The 19,269-nt window shown below is 46.5% G+C and overlaps 3 protein-coding genes across 4 annotated transcripts; 1 reads left to right on the top strand and 2 right to left on the bottom strand.

Annotated features, from left to right (window-relative positions):
• Positions 1–180: 180 nt before the first annotated feature.
• On the bottom strand, positions 181–6,952 carry LOC148411130 (germ cell-specific gene 1-like protein). Of its 2 annotated transcripts, XM_088436891.1 has the most exons (5): positions 4,206–6,950; positions 3,061–3,108; positions 2,316–2,468; positions 1,054–1,165; positions 181–762 (listed from the first exon to the last, which is right to left on the bottom strand). In XM_088436891.1, exons 1-5 carry the CDS (start codon positions 4,507–4,509, stop codon positions 474–476), a joined length of 906 nt encoding a protein of 301 aa, XP_088293017.1. In that variant the 5' UTR covers positions 4,510–6,950; the 3' UTR covers positions 181–473. The 2 variants fall into 2 exon arrangements, with proteins under 2 accessions (XP_088293017.1, XP_088293018.1); XM_088436892.1 differs by lacking the exon at positions 3,061–3,108 and having other exon boundaries at positions 4,206–6,952.
• A 103-nt stretch (positions 6,953–7,055) lies between these two features.
• rcvrna (recoverin a) lies at positions 7,056–10,275 on the top strand. Its single transcript, XM_088436893.1, has 3 exons — positions 7,056–7,529; positions 7,696–7,807; positions 7,897–10,275. The coding sequence occupies exons 1-3, from the start codon at positions 7,149–7,151 to the stop codon at positions 8,013–8,015; spliced, it is 612 nt and encodes a 203-aa protein (XP_088293019.1). The 5' UTR covers positions 7,056–7,148; the 3' UTR covers positions 8,016–10,275.
• On the bottom strand, positions 9,555–18,578 carry LOC148411128 (growth arrest-specific protein 7-like). The gene is made up of 11 exons (XM_088436889.1): positions 18,428–18,578; positions 17,238–17,423; positions 14,035–14,124; positions 13,678–13,793; positions 13,283–13,357; positions 12,839–12,917; positions 12,118–12,249; positions 11,911–12,034; positions 11,421–11,500; positions 11,192–11,290; positions 9,555–10,533 (listed from the first exon to the last, which is right to left on the bottom strand). The coding sequence occupies exons 2-11, from the start codon at positions 17,358–17,360 to the stop codon at positions 10,420–10,422; spliced, it is 1,032 nt and encodes a 343-aa protein (XP_088293015.1). The 5' UTR covers positions 17,361–17,423; positions 18,428–18,578; the 3' UTR covers positions 9,555–10,419.
• Positions 18,579–19,269: the final 691 nt, after the last annotated feature.

Here is a 19,269-nt window from a genome sequence, read left to right as displayed (position 1 = left end):
CAATGGACGTTTGTGGAAACATGGAGTCTTTTGACAGTAATAGAACTAGTGATACGGTATCGATTGTGCTTGCAGAGTTGACTCAAGCCGCATCTAAAAATTGAGAGCAAGACGCAGAAGGTCTTTGTCTTAAAAACAGCTTACCTGTTTCCTCAGAACAATTGAAACAAAAAACAAAACCAACGTTAATGTATTTATTCATTCCAGCGTTTGTACTAAGCGTGTTACACATTTCTTGTTAATGCACCAAATATTCAAAATTTTCTTTAACAATAAATACACTGTGTTCAACGGAAACTTAAAATTGTATTACCGTTTTATTCCAAATAAAGTTTGAGAACCACCACGGAATTAAGGAATTTGTGAACGATTCCAATACGTCCCGAGCCGAAGGAGTCTTTCATCAATTTCAGCCCAGCAAGTCCCACGTCCTAAAACGGGCGACTTAAGTCCGAGTCCCCTCACCTGCGCTCCTAGCAGTAGGCTTCGTTTTGGGGGCGGACCACGGGGTCCGCCTCCAGGGCGTACGTGGCCCCCGTGGACGGCTTGTGGCCGTTGAGCGGCAGTTCGGGCGGCGCCTCGGCGTCGGCCGTCAGGTACCACATTTGGTCGGGGAGGTCCAGCTCCAGCAGCTTCTGCTTGACCTGCAGACTCTTCTCGATGTTCCTCCGCTTGAACTTGAACTCGATGATGGTCTTGGTGTAGCGGTTGAGCGCCGTCACCGCCGAGCCCATGCAGGTGCCGAACGAGCCCCACGCTAGGCTGGAGGAAGCGCGAGGGAGAGCTTGGCCAAATCGGCAATGCGAAAGGCTTATTTGCGGATGTTAGCGCTATTGTTAACCTACCTATTAGCATAGCCGTCGCGCTACATGTAAATGCGAACAGTCCGGCCCCAAATGTACAAGTGATGGTTTTTGGCTATACCGGCTGTCAGCGTATCGATTAGCTTAGCAAGAATGAAGCAAAACTTCAAATAAGTGAACTGAACTACAGCTAACGCTAACATTAGCTTGGCGAAACAGAAACCGGACAAAAGGACTCGAGTTTTCTCACACGTAAGACCAGCTGTAGTCCCACGTCTTGGGCCTCCAGTCTTCCGGACCCATGGCCACGGCCAGCTGGAAAATGGTGGTGAACATCATGTGGGCCACCATCCCACAAAGGCCTGAAACCAGACAAGAGGTGCCCACAACAAAAGATACTTTCAGGGATTTGAGTATCTACGGCAACGCCGATCGTCACGTGCTAATCGGGCCAGTTTGAGTGAACGCCAGTTCCGTCCGCGAGACATCTGAAACGAAACCGTCCATTCTTCGTCTCGGTGATGCTGACAGGAGACCTGTCCCGAATCCTAACCCTGCCCGAGGAAAACCGGAATAAAACCACAAACGGGCGGCTGGTCGGCTCCATCTCAAATATGGCCATTACGTAATATTTAGCTTCAAACAACGACATCTTTAATAAAGTCAACAGTCATTTTCGGGTCTGTTTTGAAGCTAGCACCGATGAGCCTCAGGGTCTGCCGGTCTTGGCGTCCCAGTGGAACTTTGCTGGCCTCTCCTCTCATGTGGAGGTCTGTCTCACAGCAGCAGCTTTACTAGAGGATTAACTGTTAACAACAGAGCAGTGGAGAGGGTGGGGGTAGGTGGGGGGGGGGGGGTTACCGTGGGGGGCGGGGTGGGGCGCTCCTCTGGGCAGGTCTTGGTCACGGACCAAAAAGAGCCGCCCGCCTCCAATCGGATTATTGCACAAACCGGCTAGCAAATCCTCAGAGTCAGCGAGTCGGCCCGTGTCTTCATCTGGAACAGGGGTCTTCATTCCTGGTCCTCGAGGGCCGCCGGATATCGCATACGTCTCCCTGCTGCGAGGCGCCTGATCCAAATGATCAAGATCGTCGTTCCGCTTCTTCAGACTTTGCAGATCATTTGAGCGGCGCGTTGCAGCCGGGAGGCACACAAAACATCCAAAGTCCGGCCAATCACAACCACTACTGAAGACCCGATCGAGTATCTCATCCAAAAGTCATGCTCAAGTCTGAAAGGCAATCATCGACGCACCCGAAAGTCATAGTCTTGTGGGTATTCGGTCAACATCAAGACCCGGATTGGGCAAGTAAGGAGTCTTGTAACCGGTCCTAAGTAAGGAGTCTTCTAACCAGTCCTAAGTCATTTTTTAAGGGTCTCGTTTTTGTCCTAAAGTCATAATTTTGTAACTAGTTCTAAAACCATTGTCCAACAACGAATTTTAGTTACAGTCTTGCGACTGATCCTGAAGACGTTGTCTGGTAAGAAGTGTGAAAATGTCGACGAGCTGACCTGACAGTGCTGTGCACAAGGCGGCGAAGGCACTCAGCTTGAGTTTGTTCATGACGCTGAAGCAAGGACACTGCTCCAAGGTCATCAGGGCGCCGCCGGCAAACAGCAGCGTCAGGTACAAGGTCTCGGCCACGATGCACAGCCAAAGCACCCCTGGGCGCACCCACATGGTCAAATTCAAAACGGAAACGGGTGAACGCAACATTTTGGCGAAAATTAGAAATGACGCTTGGTAAAAAACACAGTTAGGGTAAACGAAGCCTCATGAACCACGTTTGACTTTTTTTTTTGCTCCTCTAGATGGCACCGTTGGCGTTTTGGCTATTTTTGTGGTGTTTTCTTCTACATCACTCTTGCAGAATAAGTGCTTGTGCCGTTTTCGACTTTGATTCACCATCTTGGTGAAATTTCAGCTCCCTAGTGCCTGCCCTCGCTCCCTAGTGCCTTGTCCCAATGCCTTCTCTTTGATGGAAAATGCCGTTGACATCAAGATCAAAGTACAAAATACTGTTCGAGGGATAGAGATGCGGTGAAAATTTAATGCGTTCCATGTTTAAACTGAGGGCAAGAAAAGTGTTTCACGAGGCTTCATTTTCCCATCACTACACTCCAGTACATTGCATGTCAATATACAAGGTTGGAATGAGTACATTTTAGTCGAAAAAAAATAACCGCTGGAACAGTGAAATGCATTGCATAATTTTCTAGCAATTGTTTAGTTTGTTTGTTTTTGAAGTTTACCGACCTCGTTCGTGTTCCGGCGCGATCTCCGAGAAGTCCCGACAGTCGAAGCCTGCGAGTGCATAGCAACAATTAAAGAATTTAAGAATGCGAAAATGAAGGTACGTCTCCTAAAGTCATAGTCTACTAAGTTAGCTTTCCGTCCAGCGGTTTTTGGTCCTGGATCTCAAGGCTTGGTGTCCTGTTTTTTGCTTGGTGTCCTGTTTTTTTCGTACGTTTCCGTATAGCAACACACCTGATTCCAATGATCAGACAATCAGCAAGGTCTGCAAAAATCCTGATCTTTCAATCGGGTGTCTTCCAACATTAAGACATATAAAATATCCAGGACATTGTAAAAATATTCAGAAACCTTTTGGGATCAAATCTCACAAGTCTCATAAAAAATGTTACATAAAAAGTACCACTTGCAGATTAAAGAGGAGATTTAAGAAAAAACACACACAAGTGGTTCACGAGGCTTCATTTTCCCATTAATACTGTCTGCTAATTACTTCTAAAGACATAGTCTCGTAAAGAGTCCCAAAGACTCAGTCAGTCACAGTGACTCAACCAAAGGTCAGTCTAGTAATATAGGACTCATATTTTAGGACTCCAGCCTTAATATCGTAATAACAATGTTTGAAAACCAGATTGCGGTCTTCCAACACCCAACACCATTAGCTAACGATCACAAATCCAGACCGAAGAGATGGGAAAAGTGATGAAATTAAACAAACGTTCTTTGAAAAACCAAAACAAAGACTAGTACAAAGTTCAAAATAAAAGCAGAAGAAAAACAATGCAAAAAATGGATGACAAACCAGGACAGTTACAGCTCAATTCAGCAGAAAAAAACAAAACAAAACAAGGAGACCACGACCATGATCTGACTAGAACCGAACGAAACCGAACTCGCTTCCAGCTGAACTGCCGAGACAACAAGCAATACGTGGACAAGAGACAGTTGGCCGAGGTGGCCGATCGGTTGACACAAGGAAAAGGGATTGACCAACGCATGTGGACATCGTCAAAAGACTCACGAACGACCAGACTAGAACCCAAGAAGAAAACCAACAGAATCGAACCCAGAACGCCACACCTTGTCTCTCACGATTCGCGTCCGGTTTCCCGCGCCCCCCGGCGGCCCCGATTCCCGCCTTTTCTTACCGTTCATGTCGGCGGCCTGCTCGCAGGAGAAGAAGATCCCGGTATGGAACTTCTTGAGCAGGAACTTCTCCTCCCCGGTCTCGAAGATGTACTGCACCAGGCGGCTGTCGTTGATGTTGGAGCTGTTGAAGCGGATGCAGAAGAACTGCTTGACCTTGACGGGCGGCCCGGTGCAGAAGGGCTTGGCCACCTTGCGGGTTCCCTCGCACCAGTAGCTGGTGGTGACGGCGGACAGGGCGAAGGCGAACGCCAGCAAGTTGAGGGCGAGCGCCAGAGAAGCCCGCCGTCCGCGCTCCAGCCTCATGGTCCAGGCCGGAAAGCGACAAGGGGGACTAATCCCGGCTTTTGACGCGTGACCGCCGTCTTCGGTCTCCCGGCAGATGCGTCAAATCTTCATAATCTCCGGGCTCGGTGGCCGTCAGGAAATATGAGCGGCCGCTGTTTCCCAGGCTCCCTTCGGGGCTTCGTCCCGTCCCGGCCGCGTCGCTCCTCCCCTCGCTCGCCGTATCGTCCGTGGCAAATGGCAAATTATTTGACGGACTTCCTTTCGGCATATTCATAAAGGGCAGATTACGGCCATCTGACATTATAATCCACGGCAAGGTTCTTACACGCCGCCTGCCAGCGGCCGCAAGATCATCCAATCGCTTTCGACCTAAACGTGGAAAACCCCCACACCATCCAGCCGTACGTCTTTTTTTTTTCCACGCAGATCGGGCATCGGTTGGATACCCGGGAGCTTGCCTTGATGCGCCCCGCTCTTGACTGGTAACCAGTCCGGGGTGTACCCCGCTTCTATACCCCCAGGGTGTCAATTTTCTTGCTTCCATATAGAAAAGCCAAAGTCCCAAATTGGGTCAAACTGACACCAGGGGCTAGCTAAAGATCACTTGTAACTTTAGCATCTCCAATGCCATAAGGGTGGACGTGTTCTGATTGGTGTTTGTTGCGTACGGGTTGGGGTCGGGGTTTTCTGTTCTTTTCGCGTTCTGGCTTGTTTGTTCTTTTGTTCAGGTTAGTTCACATTTCCGTTTCCTTTGTTAGTGCGATTGTGTCAACCCGCCCTCTTGCGTCGACCAATCAGCTCCCTGCTCCAATCGTCCATCGTTCAGGTGTTCCTGGTTTGAGCGTTTTTAGCATTATTGTGTTTTCCCGCCTGCCTGTCTTTGTATTGTCATGTTTTTCCCGCGTCCCGGTTCTGGTTAACTTTTAGTTCGAGCTTTCAATTGGGTCCGCAATACCCAAATCCGCGCCAATCCCTCGCAGGATCTTTCTGACTGCAAGGCATGTCTTCACCACACAGGCCACCGTTCCGCACAAGCGTGAAAAAATCCTACCCGAGCAAATTTACCAGTCTTGAATATCTGTCTTGCAGGACGTTGTCAAGGTGTCTTTGACCGAGACTTGGACTCCTATTTCGACGATAACGTGACAATAAATGTGAGTCCTGTGACTACTCAATGTCCAGAGTATTTTCGACAAGCAGCGTCCACCTGTCGCCGGACTCTCATTTTCTGACAAAAGAATCCGAGCGTAATGTGATTACGTAAAAAGTACATGATGGCATTTGGACGTCTAAAGATTAAATTAATCTGGTTTGGTGAAAGTAGGCAGGATGAACAAGCAGGATTACTCCGTACAAAAACAATTTCAAAGATGAAGCTTTTTTTTTATCATGCGTCCACTTGGAAAACCTTGTTGTCATTTCAACAAAGAAATAACTTATCTGCTATGATGTGGACAGGAAGACAGATCTTGAAGCGTTTTGTTTTATTATATTCAATATATATATTCCGGGAAAGTGTTAATGATAGCTCATTATTTGTTCTCTCTTTAATCAAGTCATTCTCTAATGGACTTGACAAGCAGCAGATGGTCTGCTAATCTTGTTGAGACTATTACTTCTCCACATAATCCCTTTGTGCTCGATTAATGGAGAAGAAGCACCAATTGCAGGGGAAACTGATACGCCCTCATTTCTTTTCACAAGCAATATGATTTTATGAGAGACATCTCATAAAAAGACAAGATTGACTCATTTGAGCCAATCTTTCTGATGTTCTTGTCTTTCCATACCCTTGCAGGCCTCCAAAAATACTCAGATCCACGACGGTTCTTGGCCACAATCTATGAAAAACTCAGAGCGAAAATGGCTGTAGATTGTAAATGTAGGACACGGACCAGGGAACGTTGAAACCAGCAAGGACAGGTCAAGGGAAGCTGGTTTGAGAGCTTCGGATTCGATCCCCAACCATTGTCACCGGGTCTAAGTGTCCTCAAGGAAGACACTGAAGTTCCAGTCGCCCCTTATGCTATGCAGGTAAATAAGAAGCTCATGTCAAGTGGTCTAGAATCAAGTCAAACCATGCTCCAGAAGTTTTCATTTGTGAAAGACCGGCCAGCCGAAGTTTGGTGCCTTGAAAGAACTTCCTGCTAATCCATCAACCTATTCATTTGCGGTCCTTATCCTCATTTGGGTCACGCACGACCAGGACTGGTCTTCAGCTAATCGCAAGGCTTTTAGAGACAATCCTGCACACTGTCATTCAGGAGAACTTCATTGAAGCAAAGTAACCGGAGAATTCCCATTCAAGGACACAGACGCTGGAGCCCAGACGGACGGACCCCATAATTGTGAGACAGAGGTGCTGAAGGACCACCTAATGAATGGAATATATTCCTAACTTGAAAGTGGTCTAGTTCTTCAGTTCTGCAGTCGTTTGTTGTTCCTGCAAAGAGCCTCAAAGCCCAGCAGGTGTTCAGCACCTGCTGTGTTTTAATCCTCCGCTAACACCCCTGCGTCTTCACAAAGGTGTCATAGCTCAGTGACGTGTCAATCGTCTAAATCTGACACGGAGCCGTCTGGATTGAGGCTACCGTGACCATAATCCGCTCCGAAAGCAGGCCGGCGCGAGCGCGAGCCGAGAAGACCACGACGCGGCAATGGGGAACACCAAGAGCGGCACGTTGTCCAAGGAACTGCTGGAGGAGCTGAAATCCAACACCAAGTACTCGGAGGCTGAGCTGTGCGCCTGGTATCAGTCTTTCCTGAAGGAATGCCCCGGCGGGAAAATCAGCAAGGAACAGTTTGAAGGTATTTACGCCAGCTTCTTCCCAGACGCCGACCCCACCGCCTACGCGCGCCACGTCTTCCGGAGCTTCGACACCAACGCCGACGGCACCTTGGATTTTAAGGAGTACATCGTTGCGCTTCACCTGACCTCGGGCGGGAAGACCCGCCAGAAGCTGGAGTGGGCCTTCGCGCTCTACGACGTGGATGGAAACGGGACCATCAGCAAGAACGAGATCCTGGAGATCGTCAGGGTACGAACGCCCGCGCTTCTCCACGACCGTCTTTTACCCTCACTTGAAATCTTGTCGGCAAACGGAGCGAACCCCGTAGAATCCTTCCATGGTTCCGCCGTAACTACCGAGTCTTCAGCCGTAGATCTAGATTAAGTGGTAAAAACAGCATGTGACTTCCACACAGTCCATCTTCAACATGATACCAGCCGAAGACCAGGAGAACCTTTCCGAAGACGAGAACACGCCGGAGAAGAGAGCGGAAAAGGTCTGGTGCTTCTTCGGAAAGAAGGAGAATGGTAATTAACCACTGGCAAAACTGACATATGAACACACACAAACGTGCGTGTGTGTGTGCGTATGTAAAATGCTGTTTTCTGTTTATCAGACAAAATCTCAGAGGGGGAGTTCATCCAGGGTGTGATGGACAATAAAGACATCTTGCGCCTCATCCAGTATGACGAACCCCAGAAGATTAAAGACAAGCTGAAGGAGAAGAAACAGTAGTAGCAGTGAGCAGACTCTTTGAAGCATCTTATTATTGCCATGGCAACTGCACAGGAAGTGTCTCTCAACAACTCATTTTGGACAAAAAATAATCAAGACCGTCATCAGTATGTGGTTTGGCATTCACAGTTTTTGTTTTCGGGACCTCTCCATTATTTGCTTTAGCATGATCTGTCAGTGTCTTGGTGTCAAGGAACTATGTTAAAATGAGTTGAGGAGTTTCATGCATAACTAACAGGTTTCGCGCCATAAATTAACTAAAAAAAAAGAAATCCCTTGATAATGGTTAGGGAGGAGCGAATGAGTGACTGATGTTAGCTCATGCTAAAACGGTTGGTTTCTCAGGTACGTGCTGCCCCCCACGGGCCTGGAGTGTCACTGCAATAAGATGTGAATAATTAGCAGCACGCTAACCCGAAGCTTAAAGTGTTTACATACGCTGTTGATTAAGTGCAGGAGGAACCGGCGGGGGTTGGGATGGGTCCAGGTTAAGAGCGCTAATCCTATCGCGAGCTGAAGGTCGACCCAACGAACAATCCAATCACGTTAACCGCGCCCTGCCTTACCTTTGTCAGGAAACGCAAGGAATACAAGTGGTTGGTAAACAAATTATGGAGGAAAAGTTCTGAAAATAGTAACAATAATTTAAAAAAATGTAAATGTGCTCAAAAAATGAGATCAAAAAAGAGGTTTTAGGTTCTCAGTGTTTCTAGGGGCATAGCAGCTGTAGTTCCTCTATCCAGCGCTAGGGCTACTGGAGGTGACGTTAGCATAGCTAGAAAACAGGCTATACCGGTAGCCCTTGAGACTTACGGTCCAGCCGGTTTTCGATGTTTCCCACCAACCGACACACCAGATTCAAATCAGGGTTGTTATAAGGATTCTCTGATGCAAGCTGTTGAGCTAATCATTCGAATCAGGTGTGTGGGTTGTGGCTCTTGAGGAGAGAAACAGCAAAATTTCAGAAAAATGTTCAGTTGTTTTCCACCCCTGCAGAAGATCTTCACATTTAAGTTTGAGAATTGCTTGTTTTAAAACTTTTTGCTGCATTTTTTTTTTTTTTTTGCTTTTATGCGGAATACATTTCATATCTTTTTTTTTCTTTTAATTATTCTTGACGCTTGCTTTGCCTTGTAATGTGATTCTCTTGTGCAAGAATGTAGTTCCAAAAATGACATCAAATCAAGACTATAATTTTCATCACAATATCACATTTCAAATTTGGTGCATCCTGGATCCATTTTTACTTATCTATGATGCACAATATATACAATATATGTATACATATTTCATGACTTTTAAAAATAGCATCGCGGGCCGTGTGAAAAATGTCATTTCAGTACATGCCGCGGGACGATAAAATATGGATTGCGGGCCGCAAATGTCCCTCGCTCCGTAGTTTGGACACCTCTGCTCTACCTGCATCATCGTTCTCCTCAACATGCTCGCTGGGACAAAACAGGTCCAACATCCCCCCCCCCCCCCCCCCCGGGGTTTGTTTCACCCTCATGTGGCGCTTACATAACAAAGACAACAAGCTGACTTTTCCAAGAGGAGCTTTATTATTTTTTTTTTTTATATATAATTATTAATATGGCGGACAGGATGCATTCCACAGTGCGCTCAACAAAAACATTCCACACAAGATGAGACGGACAGCAAACTGGGAACATTGACTAGACGACAATGAAACAACAACAAAACACGACGAGTGTGAGACCACAAAACAGAATACAAATAAAACACAAAAATACAATGTACAATTGCGTGCTTGCGCACACGCACACTCACACATAAAATACTGCACATGCAGTTACAGGTAAGCAGCCAAGGGGCGCCACCAAACTGTCATCTGTGTACACATAGCAAAAATATGACAGTGGAAATGATGGCGAAAAAAGGAACCCAACTGACAACCCAACTGACAACATGCATGTTTATAAATATATATATATATATATATATATATATATATATATATATATATGTGTTACCCACGTGTGGTTTGAGTCAGATAAAGTAAGCGTAACAAGAAAACTAAATTTGGTCCACGTGGTCTCCCAGGTTCCTTCCAAACACTTGAGGCACAAGAAGGTTTTCACCAGTGTGACGCCTTCCACCTTTTTTTCCCGCCTCTCATCCAGGTTTTCGTGCGCGGAGAAGAAGCATGCGTGTCCAGCAGCCATATCTTTGAAAATATGAAAATATTCCACCACGAGTTCCTCTTGATATCCAAAAATAAAAGGGAATCATACCGAGACTTTCTTTTTGTTTTTTTTCTTAAACGAGACACCAAAACGTCGAAGAAAACTTGAGTGACGTAAGTACGGCGGAAGCAGTAGAAGAAGCGAGCAGGAACATAGGAACATGCTGGTTCTGGCTTTTATTCTGGCTGTCCCTAGCTTCAGATGTCCAAGTCCACAGGCCTGACATGACCTGTCTTGTTGTCTTGGACCCAAAGCTCTCGGTCCTTGGCCGGGTCCACCTTCTGCAACAACTGGTCCACTGGTTCCACCGTCTGGACACAAATAGGTAGTGCATCCTTATTATTTTCCGACCCTTTGGCTTTTGTTTCAAAAATGGACCGACCACATTAAAGGAGAGGCTAAAAATGATCTCGTTAGCTCGAAATGGAAGGATTGCATCGCAACTCGTTGAAATCGCAAAGGACATCTGGGCTACCAACTAAATTTCCCATATATAACCTGTAACCTTTGCAAAATTAAAAATGGAAGGTGCCTATAAGAAGAAGCAAAATGCATTGTAATACTGTATGTGCAAATTTTAATATTTAAGATTTATACGTAGCATACAGACAGACCCATATAGGGCCAAAACCAAACCGGTCTCTAAAATCACATCAAATTCACTGAAAACGTGAGTAAATAATTCAATCAACAGTTTTAACCGTCTTCAAGCGGGCGTCGCAGATTATTTATACAAGTTAACACCATGTTTGTAGTTCTACAGTTACACTGCTACTGAAACGCAACACAGTAATATAAGTGTAATACGAAAATGTTTAATACAGAGGATGAGCGTGCAATTAGCACTCATGTTCACTGGATGGCATTATCATGCTTTACATGACTCTGAAATGGAAGATGTCCGTTCTCATTTATAAGTGCATTTTCTGGTGATCAAATTTTGGCCATGAGAAAACGGCTTCAACTCACCCCCTGGTTGAACATGTCCGTCTCATGCCTCAGCGTGGTGTACTGACGCAGATGTTGCTGGATCCACTCGATGCGATCCACCTCCAGCTTTTCCAGTTCCTGATTGGACGCAACAACAACGCCATTTTAGTGCTGCTTCTTATTATTACCATAGTTTAAAAACACACTCTGTTTTGAGACAGGAGAAGCTCTTTTCCTACAATAAGATGAAGAATTGTTCTCATCTTACCATGCTGGTGGTCACCATCTCCTCAAACCATTTAGACTGGGCCTGGTTGTAAAGGTCTATGCAGCGCATTAGGTCATCTCCTAAAATCAAACAAACAAACAAAAAAACGCATGTAAGCAATATAAACATAAAATCATTATATTCGCTCAAACTCTTGATTCATCTTTGCAGTGCAGTCTTTTGACATCATCAAATTGAGAGCAAATCAGTTGGAACATGGAATTTGTATGAGCGTGACTCCTTTGCCTTTATTGTCGTAAATATTTTTATTAGTGGAACAATTTTCCGACACCACCTATGTTACACGATTTATCCTCTGGAGTTGCTGAATAAAATACGCCGAGAGAAACTACGACAAATGTTGTTTCAAAGATGTGGTCTTCGCCCATAAGTGCTTTAGCTTGGTTAAGGGCCGAGGTACATCATTGAAAAAAAGGATAGCCCCCCCCCCCCCGATATAAACTGCTGAAATTTTGTCGCGTGGTGCAACCTGCTTGCGTGGATTTCCTGCGAGCCTTTTTGATGTCTTCTTCCGTCTTGTTGCTGAGTTTGATCTCCAGCTGCTGCGTCTTGACTTCCAGATCCTTCTGGCGCTCGGCCAGAGCTTTCCGGGCCTGAAAACGGCACAGTGCGGAGAGTGTCCTGAGGAGGGCGCCGCTGAGCAAAAGGCGGCCGGAAGACGAGTGAATCCAAGTACCTTCTCGACGCCGGCGTATCTGCTGGCGAGTTGTTTCCTGAGGTCCGCGATGTGATGGTCGTACTTTTTCAGATCCTTCTTGAAGTTGTCGGCTCGGAACGTCAGCAGAGGCTTCTCGACCTCGGAGTGAAGCTAAACGCAACAAAGGGGACGTAAGTAAGCATCCGCGCAACTACGTACCGTAATTTCCCCAAACATGAGACACCATTCCAGGAAGGTTGATCCGTCAGCCACATAAGTCAAGTTTTGTTGCACAGATGTGCATTTTTATATTGGCCGTATTCTTACAATAATTACCGTAACGGGCAAACGTCAGGTAGTTGTTTGCAGCCGGTGACTTTTTAGCGAACACTAGCTTGCGTTAGCCGAGGTTCTTATGTCATTATTTTCGATAAAAGAAGTGAGCGGACTGAACCAAGGTCCGAGCCCATCCTTGTACACGCACAGAAATATCACTGAAATCGAGAAGATGGTGTAAAAGCTATGATGTTTCCATCGGATCCAACAGTGCAGCAGAGAGAAAACACGGAAAGGTATTCCATTTGACCCGTTTATTAATTGCCGTCTTTTGCCATAAACACAGCATCATAAAAGGAAGACGGATTCCGCGCAGCTTCGGGTATTTCTGGCAAAATGGACTCCAGCTCGTGAACGTTAAGTTGGCGCCGCGTTCATTGAACGCAATCCCCAGTAGATTAAACACAGAAAAAAAAAGAGGTACCTTGTTGGAGAACTTGAGGTGGACTTCGGCTTCGTCATGTAGACTTTTCTTCAGCTGTGTCCAAGCTTCTCCCAGGGTCCTGACCACGACCAAGACACTTCATTAGGCACACCTGCTAATCAAGTCACTTCATTAGGTACGCTAGTCACCAATCCAGTGGTTCTCAAATGGGAGTAGGTGAAGGCACTTCAGGAACTATGCGAGATTTCAATGGGGACTCTTTAAGTACAAGCAAATCTAATTCAAGGAATTTTACTGTCGTGACGGAACCAGTATGCTAGTCTTTTCAAATTAAGAGCACATCAATGAGAACATCAAGTCATTTCATGCAAAACTGTGCAAATGTTGTGTGTTGTAAATTGATTGATTTATCTATTGTTTCATTGTTATTTTATATTAAATATCAATCGAGCTAATCTGAACCTAATTTGCGCCCCCTCTCACCCTTCTTCCTGCGCCGCCAGAGTGCTGAGGGAAAGTTTCGACAAGTTCTTGGCATATTCCTCCTCAATCTTGATCCTGGAACGCAAACAGAATGAAAACGATGAGCTGTGTTGGGAATCCATTTTATAGTTTGTCTCTAGAATAGATCACCTCTTGATTTCCGGCAAATATAAACTTGCTTTATGTCAGTCATTTTATAGAGATGTTTAACAAACAATTCAATCAGTGAACATTTCACTGAATTGTTTTAGTTATAATGACACAAATTGTGAACATTACGATTAAAAAACGTGTAAAAGAGCTGATTAAAAAAAAGGGGCCTTTTTTTTATATTTTGATTTTGTCCATTTGGCCTCTATAAACACAAATTGTATGTTTGTATTTGCGAGATGTACCTCTCGTGGACAAACTCGGCCATCTCCTTCTGCATTTGTTTGCCCTTCAGTTGCTTCTGCAGCAGAACCTCGAAGCCACCCACCGAGGCGGCCCCCTGGGGGTCCTTCTTGTCCGCCTGCAAGACAGGAAGTCCGGCTCGTACACAGGAAATCCAGCTTCCAATATTGGTCGAACAGGTTTAAATGAACAGTCTTGAATTCTGTTTTGTCTGATGTGCAAAGTATACGTATATATGTTTGCATTTCCTCCTGAGAACTGTCTTTCAGAGACAAAACGGCCGCACCAATGACCAAAAATGGATAAGCTGGCTCTCAGGATGATATGGGGGTTCTGAGTGACATGCTTGCCAAACTGACCCAGAAGTAATCGCAGTAACTCCATTCGTTGGGTTTGAGCAGTTGCTGCTCGGGTCCTTCTCCGGGAAGCGGGAATGTCACGCCGTTGATCTGCACAGACGGGACCGAGGTCCCAATAAACACGGGAAGTGAGAGCAGGAACAGGCAGGAAGTCAGAGGAAGAACACACAAGAGGTCACGTCGGGAAGACGGCGGACAGAAAATCAGAGCGGGAAAAAGGAAAGTATACACAACGTTTGCAAGGTAAAGCGCTGGCGCGGAGGAGGAAAAAGGTCAAGCAGTCAGGAGAAAAGCTCTGTTGCCACGGCGACACGGAAGCCTTCGGGGAAGATGGGGGAGAGAGGGGGGCTAATACGGTCAGTGTGGTCCGTGTCAAGACTCCAGCGAACGTCCCTAATTAGTCTCATGCTTAAAGTTATGTAACACACATACCATCTGTGTGATCATCGAGCACACATATCTAGTGGTGATTCCCTCTATTGGATCAAGTGTCACCACTAGACTAGAGCAGTAGTCCTCAAATGGGGGCATGAGTACCCCTGGGGCTAAAAAGCGCTCATGAGTTCATGAGCTTTTTATGCCCTGATAGGTCCACTTCCTCTTATCTTTCCCAATTAAGAGCAAATTTACTGGAACGTGTTACTAAAGTGTGTTGCAAAATGTTTTATGCCTTTTTCATACCCCCCCCATCTGAAAATGCTTTGTCCTGATCCAGATAAAGTTGGCAGAAAAAAAGATTTCACAGGAGGTACATAAATGAATAAAGGTTGAGAACCATTCCGCTCCTCATTTATTCATTTGGGTTGGCCCTGGGTACAAGAGCCATTGCTGCCCTCAAGGGTTGGGGGAGACATCTGTCAACACTGTCAACAGTCATTTTGTGATAATGGGGGATGCGGTTTACCAGTCCATGCTGCTATCTTCTTTCCCAGGAACATTAACCCCTTCTCCTTTTGCCCTTTGGTTGGATCACAGCGCCGGTCTCTTGTTTTGAACTTTTCATTCATCCATACGAATCGCCCAAAATACTTACAGTATTGCAGAAAACAAATATAGAATTGTTCTAAAAATATAGAATTTTTCTAGAATTTTCTCAAATGTGGAAAAATAATGAGTTATGAGCATGGTAACGGAACAAATTACACTCACGAGTCAAGGTGTGTGATGAAAGCTAGCCTTTGCAAGAAGCACCGTTTCACTGCTTCTGTTTCAGCATTGTTTCACTCTAACCAAAATCAAGTCTCCATCCCATAATGTCCCAGTGGACCACAAACAGATGACTAACACAACCCGCTTACATAATTGCACGCACGCGCGCGTGCACGCACACAATTGGCTTCGGGACACGTTGCGAAAAAGTGGCCGATTTAGCGAGCGTCACTTTGCTAATTTTCCGCCCGGTAGATCAAAGTGACAGCTGCCATGACAATGGTTGCCATGACAACAGTTGCCATGCAGACGCCCGCCATCCGACACGTTTATCGCGCGGCGGCGGCGGCGACATCCGACACCAGTAAGGAACTGGTCGATGGCGATACGGGGATGTACGATATGATCTGCTGGCATGCTCCGTTCGGCTGTTGCTAGGCAACACGTGACTTGCCCTCTTGAAACGTTTTTACCCCCAAGAAAACAATCTGTTGCCTCCGCTTTCGTTTTTCAGCACCGGGTCTGGACAAAATGGGACCCAAATTAACACCCCCTAAATGCCTCAGCTCGCCCCAACTCGAGACAAGTCACCGTGAAGGTCAAAACAAGGTTAGGGCTCCATTTTCCATCTGAGGGTCAACCATGCGTGTGTGTGTGTGTGTGTGTGTGTGTGTGTGTGTCTCCATGGCAACGGTGTGTGCAAGAGTGTAACGTGAGGCGCACAAAAACACCTGACGTCACACTGACGATGGAATCGTGTGTGCGTTTGTGTGTAAGGAACACCGTTTGAGCATTCCATATTTTTGAAATCCAGTTTAAGAGCTACAGCAGCGGCGTCCAGACTATGGCTCGGGGGCCATTTGCGGCCCGCCATCCACATTTATGCGGCCCATGGCATAAGCAAAAAATTGATTTTTTAAAAATTAAAAACGTTTGATGGTTGACATTGTTGTGTGGAAAAAAAGTTTTTGTAATAACTACAGTACATTATATAGATAAAGTACAATTGTTTTTTTTAACAGTGTTTAAATTTTGTTGTTGTTTTACAGATATAAAGAAATGATACCGCTGTGTTGCTAATCGGCATCGTTAAAGGATGGAACTGCAAGCTGATCGTCTGCAAACTTTCGTTCTTGATTCCAGAAACGATTCTTGGCGATCTCTTTCATCCGAGAATTTCACTAGCTCTTGCTCTCTCTCCAACATGGTCCCAGTACGGTGTGTAATTTGCCTTCCTTGGCTGTGGTGGGCTTTTCTCAGGGTGGTTGCCCTGAATCATGTCCACAAACTGGGAATACGCGTCTTACTTGACAATCACATTATGTTTTTGCGGTTCAAAAGGAGTAGGCCCAAAGCAAGGTCACAGTTTTCATTACTGCGCATTGGTAGATGTGCAGTTCCCAATTTCCTGGTATGTGGCAGTCATCGACTGTAATTTTGCTTCACAATGGTCCACAAGGTGTCGTTTGCGTCTTTTTCCGACGTTATTTTAGTATGATGTCAGCCCGGGCTTCTGTCGCCATGGAAACTGGACCTGCTGCATCTCGGCCGCAGGTCACAAAACCGGTGTTACCGCACGGCCCTCGCTCCACCCTGCCCCTTGCTTCCACGCATCATTAACTGACATAATGAAAAGAGGGAAGGTGGGGACTTTAAAGAAGAGAACGGGAAGGAGACGAAAACCGAGAAGAAAGCAGTCCGCATCTTCTTCTGTTGATTCAACTGTTTGAAAGGGTAGCGCGGCGAATGTATGCCTCACAGGTCTGAGGTTTGGGGTTCAAATGGATTTTGCATGACCTCCCCAAGTCCGTTTCTCCACGTATTCCGGCATCATGCACCTAAATGCTTGGTACGTACGAGGGATTGCTTTTTTGTCTATATGTTTCAGGATGTTTTAGGTCTGTCTGGTGGGAAAGACTCCAGCTCATCTGAACCCTATAAAGGATCGGCATCATCAAAAAGGAATAGATGGAATGTTGACAGACGAGTAGTCAAACACAAAACAGACACTCAAAACCCGCTGAGGCCGGAGACGGCCGAGGAAAGTCACTTACCGTGGTCTTGGTCTCCTTCACCTCGTGGACTCGCCTCCTGGCGGGCGACACGGATCCGGGCGGCTGCGGGGCAAGACACGACGGGTCGTCAAAACTCTCCTCGGTGTCAAAGCTGCCCTCCATGCTGCTCCCACGCTCCTAATCCTACTCCTGCTTCTTCCCTTGCCTGAGCCTTCGGTCGCCAGGCTGGGATGCGAGTATAGAGAAGGGGGAGGCGGTGGAGTGTCAGGTAGGTTGGATTGCGTCGCGGAGGTGAGGGGGAGAGGGGTATGGGGGGTAGGTGGCAGCAAGTGTAGCCTCGGGTTACTCGGCTGCCCCGTGTGGGTGAAAGCGGCAAGGAGAAGAGCGGTATGGGGGGTGGGGAGCAGACTGTAAGAATCGGCACCGAGGAGCTTCACCTCGCCTCACCGCGACGTGTGAAAGGATGGGAAAAGGAGCGGCGGGAGGAGGGATGGATGGAGCAAAGGAGGGAGGAGGAGCGCTTATTTACACCCCCCTCCCCAGAGAGAGGCGGCGGGGGCTATGATGCATGATGGTCTTTAAAAGCCTCATTACAACAACAGGCAGGAGGGGGCGGTGAGTGAAAGGAGGCAGCCAATGAGAGGCACGCTCCTCTCGCAAAGGTGACGAAGAAGAACTGAGAAAAGGGGGAAAAAATTCTGGCAAGTCGCGGAATCGCTATCAATCCGCTTCACGCTGACTTGTACGATGAGATGAGCATTTTGTATTGCTGTTGGAATGTGTCGCCCCCCCCTTATAGTGCCGTCAATGCAGATGTGGCTCGAGCAGTCCTCCAAATAATCGCTTCACTAGGCGTTAGTAATCAGTGAAAAATACCCTTTGTTGCACCGGCTAACTAGTGAGTCATTTCTGACATTTATTTTTTAGCGTACACAAAACATACAATAGACAAAAAACGTAAAATGGGTATTTGAAACAACAGTAATGGATTAAATCTCTATAAAACTCACTAACTCATTTTTGTCCCAACGAAATGCTTTGAAATTGTTTGCTTAGAGCCAATGGGACGTTGTAAATTCATATGACTTCCTAGGTCCGTTTGATCAGTCAAGTGTCGCGAGTGGATGTGTCGGATCGATCGAAGCGCGTGCTCGCCTGCCCTCACGAAAGTCACCAAACCCTCCCAGCATGCACCTGCTTATCCTGACGGCGGTCACGGGCAAGCTCACCTTGGCGGCACTCGACATGGCGGCGCTCCGAAGACCGAGGCGTCCGACACGCTCGTCCCAGACGTAAGGGGTTGTGTCAAACTTCAACGGTGCCGACATGGGCTGTTGTCATCTGACTCATTTGGTTTGGCACGACGTCCGGCGAATTGGCACCGGTTGGTGGACGCCGGCGGTGTGGCCATGCTGTTGCGGGGTGGAGCCTCAACGTGCTTCGTCTGTTGTATGCAAACACTTGATCTTTATTATGTTTGGACTCTTGGGTAGTCATGGCACTTAAGATGCGCTCACCACGGAACTAATCGTCGAGACCAGGTTGTGATAAAAGATCTTCGGCGCCGTAGGAATCAAACTCTGAATAGAACAGGAAGTCTTTAATGTACTAAAGCATAAACAGCAGCATCTTCACCCGGTGAATCAAGAAAGTCAATCAGGAATCCATTACTTCCTGTTTAAGAGAGAAAATTGGGACTCCTTGAGAACAATTCAAAATCAATAGACATTGCGCCACAAAGATTGTGTGACGGAATCAATGTGACCAATGTGATTGTTGACACCTGCTTTCCTCATTTTTCTTTTCGGAAACCATTCCAGATTCCAGTGGCTAAGACTGCAGTTTTTCTTGAGGCTTCTCGAACTCCTTGGCAAAGGATGTGTCAAAATCCCCTACTCCTCAAATTCCCAAACATTGCTCGTCATTGACCATTTTGTGTAGCGCATTGGAAATTGTGCAATATCTCCATGGTGAAACCTTCTAGCTGTTCTAACGCCACTTCCTGTAGGCCTAGTGGTGGATAGACACATGAACACTCTGCATGGGTCGTGACTAAGATGTGACATGTCGG

This window comes from Hippichthys cyanospilos, chromosome 16 (genome assembly GCF_059441005.1).
Source record: "Hippichthys cyanospilos isolate Australia breed blue-spotted pipefish chromosome 16, RoL_Hcya_1.0, whole genome shotgun sequence".
NCBI lineage: Eukaryota > Metazoa > Chordata > Actinopteri > Syngnathiformes > Syngnathidae > Hippichthys > Hippichthys cyanospilos.
This window is presented reverse-complemented; position numbering and strand designations above follow the sequence as displayed.

What these genes read in the sequence shown, in the direction of transcription:
- LOC148411128 (XM_088436889.1), bottom strand. Translation starts at nt 17,360, where the DNA reads ATGGAGGGCAGCTTTGACACCGAGGAGAGTTTTGACGACCCGTCGTGT. An exon ending in TGAAGGAGACCAAGACCACG is followed by an intron (nt 14,125 to 17,237) that starts GTAAGTGACTTT and finishes CCGTCTGTGCAG; the next exon opens with ATCAACGGCGTGACATTCCC. An exon ending in AGATGGTGACCACCAGCATG is followed by an intron (nt 11,291 to 11,420) that starts GTAAGATGAGAA and finishes GCGTCCAATCAG; the next exon opens with GAACTGGAAAAGCTGGAGGT.
- rcvrna (XM_088436893.1), top strand. Translation starts at nt 7,149, where the DNA reads ATGGGGAACACCAAGAGCGGCACGTTGTCCAAGGAACTGCTGGAGGAG. An exon ending in AGATCCTGGAGATCGTCAGG is followed by an intron (nt 7,530 to 7,695) that starts GTACGAACGCCC and finishes ACTTCCACACAG; the next exon opens with TCCATCTTCAACATGATACC. An exon ending in CTTCGGAAAGAAGGAGAATG is followed by an intron (nt 7,808 to 7,896) that starts GTAATTAACCAC and finishes TCTGTTTATCAG; the next exon opens with ACAAAATCTCAGAGGGGGAG.
- LOC148411130 (XM_088436891.1), bottom strand. Translation starts at nt 4,509, where the DNA reads ATGAGGCTGGAGCGCGGACGGCGGGCTTCTCTGGCGCTCGCCCTCAAC. An exon ending in CGCGCCGGAACACGAACGAG is followed by an intron (nt 2,469 to 3,060) that starts GTCGGTAAACTT and finishes GGGTGCGCCCAG; the next exon opens with GGGTGCTTTGGCTGTGCATC. An exon ending in GACTACAGCTGGTCTTACGT is followed by an intron (nt 763 to 1,053) that starts GTGAGAAAACTC and finishes CGCTTCCTCCAG; the next exon opens with CCTAGCGTGGGGCTCGTTCG.